Source organism: Argiope bruennichi, chromosome 8 (assembly GCF_947563725.1).
Source record: "Argiope bruennichi chromosome 8, qqArgBrue1.1, whole genome shotgun sequence".
NCBI classification, from domain to species: Eukaryota; Metazoa; Arthropoda; class Arachnida; order Araneae; family Araneidae; genus Argiope; species Argiope bruennichi.
In genome coordinates this window covers 77,516,926-77,529,481 of record NC_079158.1, presented here as the reverse complement: position 1 = coordinate 77,529,481, position 12,556 = coordinate 77,516,926, and the positions used below count along the sequence as shown (strand labels likewise).

At 26.5% G+C, this 12,556-nt stretch overlaps 1 protein-coding gene across 1 annotated transcript in view; it reads right to left on the bottom strand.

The window, feature by feature from the left end:
• LOC129980823 (uncharacterized) overlaps positions 1-12,556 on the bottom strand; it is a 603,477-nt gene that overhangs the window by 127,869 nt on the left and 463,052 nt on the right. Inside the window, exon 14 of the mRNA XM_056091226.1 lies at positions 3,709-4,359. Within this exon, the coding sequence (XP_055947201.1) occupies positions 3,709-4,359 (651 nt within the window). The remainder of the gene's footprint in view (positions 1-3,708; positions 4,360-12,556) is intronic.

Below are 12,556 nucleotides of genomic sequence, written 5' to 3'. Positions count from 1 at the left end.
TTATTTTTTGAGATATGACGATACTCATGCAGTAGAATTGTGAAAAAAAAAAAAAAAAAACTTGTTTGTCAGAAAATGCATTTTAAGTTTTTAAATGTTTATAAATAAGCAGCACTTACATGTCAATAATTTGCTATAACTTGGCTTCTAATAGACGTAGAGCCAAAATAAATATATATCATTGGAAACAAAAACGTACCTACTATTTGAAACTGCATTAAAAAAAAATGCGAATTTTTATCCAAATTCATATTTTTAACCTAGTCGGATATCTTAACTAAACTGAATTACTGTGAACAAAATTTAATTAAAAGTTAGTTTTTATTAAATTTTACTGCCATATAAAAGTTAGTATCTGTCTGTGAATGTAAGAAAAAAAATTGATTGCTGGGTTCTATAAAATTTATAACAAAGAATAAGAAAATATTTTAGACAAAAAATGATAAAAATGAAAAATAGTATATCCAAAATAAAAATGAAAAGTTCTGGAAAAGAATTGAAAAATTGATTCCAAAATTATTATTTTCATACATGATTCTGTTAATTGATAGTAACTAACTTACATTTAGTATCTTGCATTTTTTCAAAATATCTTTTGGATTCATATTTTTTATTGAAATCTTATGAAATAAATGAAATGTATTTTTATGCTGTGCTTTGCAGGAAAGTTAAAAAAAAAGTAATTTTTTTTTTTAAACTGCAGGGACAAGAAATAAAAAGAAATACCAGGAAAAAGTTTTACTATTTACAAGAAGCGTTAAATAAAAGATTCAGTGCAGTCATTTCTTTATTTTAGGAACATAAAATTAAAAAGTACTGTAAGTGTTGAGAAAACATTTTTACATCAAGGATATTCATTTATTTTGCGCGTAGAAAGTTTTTTGTACTTCTATTTTGACATTGAAAAATTTTTCAAACTTTTAATCAAATTTGAGACTACATTTCATAAAGATAATAATTTTTGTTATGAAATAAGCCTATGCATATATGGCTACATTTTTTAAAAAATTTAATTTATCTTTCTCAAAATTATTTTCAAAATATAGCTGTAAGCAAAAATAGAAAGTACCTTTTTTTTTAAAAAAAATAAAGGTTTTATTTGATTTAAACTTATCACTATGATAGTGTAGAAAGTTGAGAAAATTAATCTGTTTCGCTGCATATAAAATAAATCAAGTTCTCTTTTTTGGAAATTTTTTTAACTAGACATATGCTTCCTAAAGGACATGGCACTTGGAATGTCCCAAAAATGTATAATATTTTATTAAGTTTTATAATAAGCAGTTGATAACTTCGAAGTTTTATAACCCAAGCTAGATTTTTATAATTATAAAAGTTTGTTGATAATTGAAAATTTCTAGTTTTTTTTGGCTTATATTGTTCAGTTGGCAATGATGCAATCGAATGAATGAGCAGTTGCCATTAGGATGAATTATTTTTAACGAATGCTCTCAATTAGTCAGTTGTATTTAGCCTTGAGCAAAAACCACCGTTTTATATATTTTACACAGTAAGAAATCGATTTGTTAGAGATCCGGTAAGTGTGGAAGGATTTTAGGGCTATCTGTTAATCTAATCTATTAGTTATTCGTTTGTTACACCAGAATTGTATCTAACTAGGCGCTTTATCATGATAATAATGTATTATTTTGGGAAGTGATCGATATTGACATAAGCACCAATTTATATTTTAAAATACCTCTAGAATTAAGTTTAGACAAACTGTTCTAAAATTAGACAAATATCACTATTCAATGAACTCTCATAAAATAAAGGTTCAGTTAATACTCGCACTGATAACTGCCCCCCCCCCATACACACAAATTAGCACTAAATCTACTATCAAATGAAGAATTTTATGAGTATTTACTAGTATTAAATTGAAAGGCTGAGTAATTTTTATGAATAAGTATTGTTTTAAAATAAAAGTTGTATTTGTAAAAATAATAAAATAAGTTTTATTAATTAAATACAATTATGGAATTTCCAACCTAACTGCGTATTATTAATACATAGCGTCAAGTGCCTATGTATTCAGTTATGTATTTAATGGTTAATAGATTATAAGATTACATATTTAATTATTCAATGTCTGCATTTTTGCACGATCTTTATATTTTAAGCATATGATAAACTGTGTTTCATATAAATTTTAAATATACTTAATCTGAAAATCTTTATTGTCATTTAATACCATGCTAAATCCGAAAATGCCTAAAATATAAGAGAGTAAAACAATGGCAGAAAAGTTTTATCATTAGATAACAGAATGATAAATCAATAATGCAACAAGCTTATTCTAATATGAAATAAGTATAAGCTTGAATTTTATATTAAAAAGAAGTTTAGAATACAGCCTCGTAAAATAATATTCTCTACACGGATTATTTAATAATGATAATATCAAATTTAACTTGCTTTATATCAGTGCAATAGATAAAATGCTTATAGCTAATATCATCGTGCTCCGGTATTTTAAAGTTGAGAGAGGGATTTTTTTTTTCATTCTTTTATCCAATGATGAAAAATTTTCCACTTTTTTTTATATATTCTGTGACATCTACGAGATTCTTCATGTTTTTTTCTATATTACTTTTATCTAGATGTATAGGAAGATATAAATCTCAAAATTCTATCTACGGCAAAAAAAAAAAAAAAAAAAAAAGAATATTTGCCTAAATATTTATAAAAAAATTTTTTTTAAAGATTTTTTTCGAAAGTGATTTTCTCCAATTAAAGCCTACTTAGGTTATTATGCATTATATATTCATTATATATATTCATGACTATTATATTTATATAGAGGGTGGATACTAAATATTATAACACACCAGAAAACAAAAAAAAAAATAATTTAATTTTTTTGGGCAATTTTTTTCTTTATTGCTTACTTGGAAACTTTTAATAAGGGTATGAGATTCTTCTAGAAAACAATAATTTAGAATTATTTTAAAGATTAAAGACAATAGAATAATGACCAATGGAATTTTGTTATATTGTGATTGTGGAATTTCTGCGGGCAAAATCTTGAAGCGATTAAAATGTCTTAATTTCAATAGGACGTAGATTTTTATAACTATAAAGGAACTTTTGATATTAATAATTGTAAATATCTACTTAGATATGGCAAAAAAAAAGAGCATACAAAATCGTGTATAAATACGAAAAAAATCCATAATATCCAACAAATAAAATAAATGAGCGGGATACACAGGTGTACAAAAAAATTCACAGTTCTATCACATTAGGGTTGAAAAATTCAATTGCAAAAAATAATTTCTACGAATTTGAAAGAAGTTCAAATTAAGTAAATTCAATATAAATAAATTTTTAAATTGTTTCTTTATCAGTATACAAAAATTGAAACATTTTTTATTTGAAATATCATTTTTATTTTAGTTTTTAATTTATAATTCATCATCATAAATATCTTTGAATTTTCGCTCTCAAATTAACTACAAGGTGGCGCGATGTGTATTATATTAAAATTTAATTATATTTTTCAATTTTCTATAAAAATGATCAGAAAATTTGAAAATAGAATATTACATCATGAATAGAAAACTGTACAAAATTTAAAAACACCAGCGTCCCATAAAATAAGTGGAAAAATGATTATGAAATTCGATTTATACAAACGTCAACTAGGGTAATGAAAAAAAGATTTAAAAGTGAAAAAGGAAGAAAATAATAAAAAATGATACTCACAGCTTTTTCTTTCATGAACGAAGAATGCGTAGAAACATCTTTAGAGCAACCTGCACTGTGTGTCCTTCGCAACAATTTACTAAGCTTGCTAGTCTTGGTGGGGGTTCCTCCATGGGATCCAGAATTGGTCTTGCTGTTGCCTTTCAAGCTGCTGTCTGAATCTTTCCTGGATTTCCTAGGCTTGCTGAGGGATAGTTCAAGACCAGAGTCCAACGCTTCCAACAACTCAGTGCTTGACGACAATGTGACTGTGGCTGCAGAGCTTTTCCTACGGGCTTTGTTTTCGGGGGTCGAATTAGGGGTGCACGTGGTGGTGGTGATGATGGGCGTTCCTTTTTCATTATCTTCATTAAACTCGAAGGTGACGCCACTGCTTCCAAAAGAAGGGGTGTTCCCAGTGCTGCTGGAGGCCCAGGAAGGGCTTGTTTCTTCCCCAGCACTTTCATGACCATCTCCGTTGGTGGCTGGAGTGTGTTGGGAATTCTGGTGCACAGGCGTGGTCTTGCGTTTATTGTAGGTGGCATTGGTAGTCGGTGGTTGCGCGACCAGTCCTAAAGCCACACTTGCTTCGCTCTGGTCGCGCATATACTTCTCCATAGCCGTCAGCGTCCATTTTGCGTTGTTGTTTTCCGTCTCTCCGGTTAAAACGCCCTGAAATGATAAAATATTTGTATGTTAGATCATCTGAAATATTTAGCCAATTTTTGAAATCAGTCAACAGAATGTAAATCTAATTCTGTATTTACTATATATGTTAGTCAATAGAAAAAGAGACAGAGGATATTGCGATACTATAACGACTCAAGGAACATCTTTCTTTCATGCAGTCAATGGTTAAAAGGGCCTTTTGCAGAAACATGTATGACAGACACTACAGCATTCTTTATATAGTCTAAATCTTTCTTTCAAAACAAACTAAAGGGACAATCAAAGTGTATGTACATAACTGGTTAAATGAATAGCCAAATGGTTTTTTTTATCAGTAAAAGCAGAATGTGATTAGTGTCATAATGGGAGAAAAAATTGCTGAATAACTGTAGACAATATTTGGAGTTTTGTTTCTGAATCATTCTGAAGTATCCTTTGCTTCATTATGTTTTAATTGCATGATATATGTAAAGTATTTTCCAACTATTAAAACCTTAATCGTATATAATTTTATGTAGTGATTGTTTGATAAGTATTTTCTTATAATAATTTTATGAACAAAGTCAGCAACTTTATGATCAGCAGTAAAATGGAATATATTTTAAGCCTTTTAAGAAATGAGATACATTTTAAATAGTATTACTTTGCTTGAATGGATGTAATACACGAGTAGAAATTTTGTTGTTAATTTTTTTTTTTTTTTTTTTACATAGGATTTTTTAAGGAGCTGAGTATTAGCTTAATCTAATTTTGGATCCAATTAGAGAAAATCAGCTTTCGTATAACAGAATTCAGATATAAAATATGATTTGATCAATACTTTATGAGAAGTAAAAGTTTTTGAAGAAATTCTGATGCGATTTTATTACGCAATTATTTGTAAAATTTAAATCCTTTATAGGCTTCTGCTGTTTCATCCTCTTTTTTATTAATTTACATTATGCTTAAAAGAATAATCAGAATACGGATTTGACTAAAATATAATTTTGAAATGATTCTCCTGGTCGTTAATTATGATTAGATTAAGGGAGTGTTATGTACACTGAATTGATTTATCTCGAAGTTTTAATATGCATTATTGATATATATTTGACAATAAATTTTTGATGGAATAAAAAGCGGGAGGCTAGATTATATAGATGCTACTAGAACCATTTGTAGGATATGCTGGAAAATTTAAAAAAATGTACATTTATTTTATTTTATTGCTTCAAATATGACGTGTGGGTGCAAAACCACTATGTCACTGAGATCACTGCACTTTTCTAAAACGTTTTAAATAAAATAATGTTGCACTATATTTATATAGTTTTGCTTCTTAAAGAAGTTACTAAATTAATCTATTATAGGATTACGAAAAAGTGATTTCAACATTAGTTAAGAATTCGTTAACAATAAAAAACAATAGATTTAAATTTCGTATGGTAATTTGTATGGTAGCACGCATTTACCGCTTTTAAGTCAAGGTTAGAAACTAAATGTCATCAAAAATATTTAAATTCACGGCTAAGAATTTCTTATGATGGAAATAATATCTTATATAATTAAAAAGCGGTCTTCTTTGTATTCAAGCAACAGCAGAAATTAATTTTTAATTACACAGTTGAAGAGGAGTACAATTAAAACTTTTTGACAACGGCTTCTTTGATATTGTTTAATGATAATTATTATGCAGGTTTATAATTTTTCTAAATAGAATAATTCTATGTCAGTTAGCTTTTTAAATTTACAAACTCTCATTGATTTTACGTTTTTGGACATCAGTTTAATATTAATTTTTCCGGAAAATAACAAAAAACTTGATAGGAAATTATAGTTTGAATATATTTCAAATAATAATTTTCATTCAAGATTATTTCCTACTTTATTACATGATTTATTACTTGGTTTCTACCTAAAATTGAAGATAGTAATTAAAAGAGCACAAAGAAATAAGTATAATTAAAAGCAAGGTCTATCATCAATAAATTATACTTGAGCGATAAGAAAATAACAAAATTCTTGAAACGAGAACGATATAAATTATGTTACACATGTTGTATATCCATCTCAATAGAAGAAAAAAAATCGTCAAGTTAAAAGCAGAGAATATTTGAAAACAAGATCGTAAATATTAAATAAACATGAAAATTTCCTTTTTTTTAAAGAGCGATAACGAATTAGAAATAAAAGGATATAAAACTGTATTGTGCATTATTGAATATAAAATAAGATAGAAATAATTTAAAAAGCATAATTTTTTTATTTGTATAGAAAGAAAAAACAGCATTACATCATATAATGAATCCGTAATAGAGCAAAACAATTCTACAATACTCAAATTTGTTAAGTATGTCGTAATTTTTTCTAAGAGATAATCTATTTGAGCAATACATAAATTTGAATTTAAAATCATTAGACAATCAAAATTGCTTAAAAGTTATTAAAAATATTTTATAAATTCGTATTGTTTACATAATATATATAGAATTTAAAATTGAATGTATACTTAGATTGTTATATTATTTTGTGGTTGAATGATTCTGAAAATATATCATTTAATCTAACCAAAGTTTATCATGGTTTGTTTATCACTTTGAAGGTTGCCATTATGTATGCAAATATTTTCAAACAAAAAAAAAATGCTGACAAAAGAACAAAAGATTTTTGAATGAAATCATCTTTTAAGTTTAGATTTCAAACTGATAAGATAAAGCTTCGAATTTTAGCTCGTTCTCACGATTCTGCTTTAACACACATTTCTTAATGTATTAGATAAACATGCATATAAACTGTTATAAGATTGAGATGATATTTTCTAGATATTAATGAAAAAAAGACTTTCTATTATTTTTTTCTACCCGAGCTTTATTTTCCTGGTTTGTTTATTTTAAAACAGAGTATGTTTTGCAAATACTTTAGAGTGTTAAATGAATATTTTAACCTCTTGCTTTTTCTATTATAGAGCTTGCTTTCTTTTTTAATCATATATTATAAACTGAAAAGTTGTAAATAATATCATTAAAACAATATAGTTTTATTGATTGAAGATTTCAGAATTTAGATGGAATTTTGTATTCCGAAACGTTAATATTTTTTTAATTAAAACTCCTATTAAAGCGAATTATTGAAGTTTTCATTTAAACATAATTTTATTTACTGAATATATTTTTTAAACAAATTTTGGGAATTTCGAAATGCCATAAAATATACGACGTTATACTTGGGATTGCTTGCTTAACGATTACAAAGACTGAGTGCTTTCTACATTTTGCCATTAATCCATTATAATAAAAGAAATGATTTATTCTTTTAGAACAAAGTATATAATACAATGCTCTAAAGAGTCATGCAAAAATTTCAACGTTTTACTTTTCTTTTTATTTTCGAAAATAATCTTTAAAATACTTGTGAGAATTCTGAAATGCCATAAAAAATGTAAGGCATTATTTTTTGTAATTGTTTGCTTTGCAATAAGACTGACAATAAGAAAATACTGACAGTTATCTACAATCTGCTAATACATTTTGATTAAAGAAATGAAAATCCACCTGCTAATGAATGTTTTGAATTTTGAGCATTAAACTATTAAACTTCAATTTACAATTGTTGAGAATTCCGAAATGCATAAAAGATATATGGCATTATTTTTTTATTGCCTGCTTTGCAGTAAGACAGATAATAAAAAATTGCTGACAGCTCTCTACAATTTGCTAATTAATTTTGATTAAAGAAATAAAAATCCATCTGCAAATGAATTCCTTCAAATTTGAACATTAAATAATTAAACTCCAATTTACATCTGTTGAACTCATTGTCATTTAACAAGAAAGTAGTTAAAACAAACCGAAAGTAATTATAAATGTACTAATTACCGAATCTCCAATTGTACCGTAAAAGGCAGGGATGATTGGGACGTTCAATTTTCTAGTCATCATCATCATTATTACATGCGATCAGCGGTTGATCCGTGGCACATGGGAATTGTCAGTTAAACTCTTCAAATAATAATAAACCGCGCCAAAAGCCGAAGCGTCAGATAGACCATACGATAAAAAACAGAAATAGAAAAAACAAGATTCTGGAGTTCTATTCAATTGACGTCATAGTCCATACGTGCCTAGGGATTAGATGTAAGTTGATCCGACGAGGAAAATTCAGGCAGCTATCCGATTCTATAATGGGAGTGTAAGATTAATCAGACGTTGCATATTTGCATACTTAAGTGGTTTTCAGGTTAATGGAATGGAATTATCAAAATGGAATTTGTTTTGGAAGAAAATCGTTTGCGTCAGACTTTCCTTTCTTTGAAAGAATGCAGTTACCGAATTAATAGGATAATAGCGGAAGAATTTTGTGAAAAGTAATTTAATAGCAAAAGAAACATCGCGAAACTTGCACAATTCTGGTGGACTTTTGTTCCAATTATTTGCTCGCCTGTCTGTCGATGTTATATGATTTTCGATGTTAATGGTTTGTTTTTAAATATGAATTTCCTTTGTTGGATCTTTGCAGAAACGGCCATTGAGTGTGGGTGTTTTGTTTTTGGAATTCGGGACCAGGAAGAGGATTTTTAATGGCACAATGAAGACATAAAAATTCTATTTATAAAGATAATAAGCTGAAAATAAGATAAATGTAGGAAACAGAACATACCAGATAGAAAAAAAAAAATATGTATTTTAAAAATAAAGTCACATGTTATTTGATGTACGTAATCTTAACATTTTGTGAACCTTCTTAAACATCTGCTTGAAAATGAAATTGAATATTATTTGATAGTTATTGCCCGTAAATCGGTTAGAAACTTAATTTTTTAGCACATGCTCCCAGCAATCCAGGCAATTTTTGCATCATATCGATGACATCTTTTTACGCAGATCAACAAAAATAAGAAATTTAACTTAGCCAAAGAATTATCATAAATTAGAAGTCTGTGTGGCTACAAATGAAGAGCTCTGTAATTTATTTCCTATTATTTTCCTATTATGTTAAAAGGTTCGCATAAAAATAATAAAAATATAATTTGTGATTCCATTCTCCGATATTTCCTAATTCATACAAATTTGATAAAGCATCAATTTTTTCTTATTTCACCAATAGCTTTTGTTTAGTTCATACCATTTGAAACTATCACAATTTTGACTTAGGAAAGCAATGAAACAATACTGAGCAATCGATTTTGAACTAACCGCGATAAAATAATTACTTCAACCATGTAATTAATTCAAATTTATATCATTATTTTTTGAACAAACAAATTGTTTTCAACTTAAAGTCATAGAATTCTGGGAATATTATGGATATAATGATATTATTATACACCTTACTTAATCTATTTAAATATTTCAAATTTTGAAAAATTATGTAAATAGAGCCATTTAAAATTGTTAAATTTCAATAAAATTCATTTTGTTTTAGATATATGATATATCTAATAATTTTTAGCGATGTCTAAAATTTTAAATTGTTGATTGTTTAATTGTTGATTAAATTTTTTTGAAACAAAAGTACAAAAAGGGCGCATAAATAGAATATATTGTTTAAATAGAGGATAGAAAATTTTGAAAAAAAAAAAAAAAGAGTGAACATTTAAATAAAAATAATTGAAAAAAAAAACTGTCAGGCAATTTCTGGGCATAAGGAAAACATGCTATTGTTATATTTCTGTAAGTTTAGATATCAATTATTCTTTAATCAATTTAAGATTTCTTCATTTAATAAAGACTCTGTAAAAATAAATTCGAAAAAGAAGTTTCAAAATTACGCTTCAATTAGCGGACAAAAAGAATTCTTAAAATGACTTACAAAATTCTTTTCATCAATTTATAATTTATTATTATAAATGCCATATTTTACTACTAATATTTCCAAATTTACCACCAGGTGGTGTCACTGGAATAGAATAAAAAATTATCTAAACCAAATAATTATTTGCTGTTTAAGTTGCGAAAAAATCAAAATAGCGTATGGGTGGCGTAAACATATAGAAAAATGTATATGTACAGAAAAGATTGAAAAGTTATTTTAAAACAAAATTGTTTCCCTCTTTGTTTTCATTAATTTCTTTGATCATAAAGCAAACCAAACTAAATAAAAATGTCCAAAAAATTCAGTGCCGGGATTATTTGGAAAATTACAAACCAAAGGTAAGTTATTTTGAGAGATTATAATTTGAATTTGATGTAGCATATGTTCCATTACCCGAAAAGCAATAAAATATTTGTTTTACAAAAATATTATAGTAAATCTGACTGCACACATGAGCATATTTAAAAAAGTCAAGTTTCGAAAATCAAGAATAATCAAATTTCAAAGTTCGACAATGTGCATGTTAGAAATGTTGTTCTTTTACTCAGATAAAAGCATGAGTATGTATTCTAAATTCGGGGATCTTTTTTTGAAAGCACGAAAGTCCATCATTTAAATTTTGAATTCAAAGTTTGGTTTGAATTTATTTATTGCTTGCATAAATATATGCTTTTGAGTCCCCCCCATGAAAAGATCTGTTTGGGGGGATGGGGGAGGAAAATTCAGAAAATTATTGAGAATCGACACTTTTCTATATGAGATGATTGGTATAAAAGTTAAATGTGGACTACATCATATTGTTCCACCTGCAGACACCTGTACGAAAACACTGTTACTTCTCAAATATTGTAATAAACCACGGGGCAATATCAGTATATTATTTATACCAGATACTGACTGGTAATGCAGACAATACTCATTCAGCATTTGATGATTCTTTATGCTTTTTACAGATATCTCATAAGAATCCAAATGTTCCCTTATATTTTGACATGATGTATCGTAAAAAATAAAATTGATAACAAGAATTAAAACTGAATTACGTATGAAAGCAAAAAAAAAAAAAAAAAAAATACTGATTCTTGACGGCAATAAAAAGATCTCATGCCCCCCCCCCAAAAAAAAAAAATGAAAATGAAGACATGACAGAAAAAGAGGGGAGGGGAAGGATTGTTTGTTCCATATTTAGATATTAGAATTTAAATTTTGTAAAAATAATTTTAAATATTGTTGGAACCTTAAATTTATTTAGAAGTAACTTTATCCACGAAGAAAATATTTAATTCACATTTTAAATTAATATTTAAAAATTAACAGAGAAAAGTATTTAGACCGATATGATTTTAACTTAGGGAGAAAAGTCTTCGGTTTACTATCTAAAAAATTTAAAGAAAGTGACGAAATTAAATTCTTTTCGATAACAAGAATTTTTTTTAAATTCTTATCATTTTCCAGAAAATTTATTATATTTTAAAAATTTCTTAAAATTTAATACCATATATTAAACGTTTAAAACGAATTTTATTAGAAAGACAATTATTTGCCCGATTCAACGGCACTTTAATTTTATTTCACGTTTATTAGAAACAAGAATATGTACAAATGTATGTAGTAATTTGTGAACAAAACTGATGCAGACTTAATCGGAGTAATTTAGAATTTCATTTATTTAAAAGTGTTTAGTTTAATAAAAAATAAATAGAAATTCTTAGTTACAGTTATTATCAACGCAAAACAACCAAATTTCAAGAAACTCCAATTTTTAGCATACGACTTTCGAAAATACGCACAAAAAATTTCGAAATACAAGGTATTATTTTCCTGCTGCCATCTAGTGAACAATATTTGAAATACTCTATTAGTATTTACACTATTTTTTTTAATAAATTCAAATGAAAAACATTATTTTACCTGTAACTAGAAAAATAATCGTTAAAAATGCATAAAGTTTTACCAAATTTACATTTTGGCTTTAATTAAGGCTCATAAAGGAAGGTTAATCGAGAAAGAATCAAGAAGATGAATTAAGTTTTGTCATTTTAAATTTCTCTATATTTGAAATTCTATTTATTAACATATTTTATATTCAAAAATTCGTAAATTTTTTTGTAAATTCTTAAATAAAATATTTAAAAATCTCTTAAAGGAAAAAAAATTCTTTTTGTTTCGTTGCATATTTTATTTTTATTATTCTTTCAAGCATATTTATTAGTTTATATTTGGATATTGTAAGCATATTTTTTGTAAGTAAAGTATTATTATAAGTAAAGCAATTTTTTTTTAATATTAACGTCTTAATGATATGCGAAACTTTATTTATAAGCCGTGCAATTTCCTTCTACTGTAGAAAAAAAATGAATTCAGATTTAAAGCATTAGAAACGAAACTCTGTTTAAGAAATTAATTTATA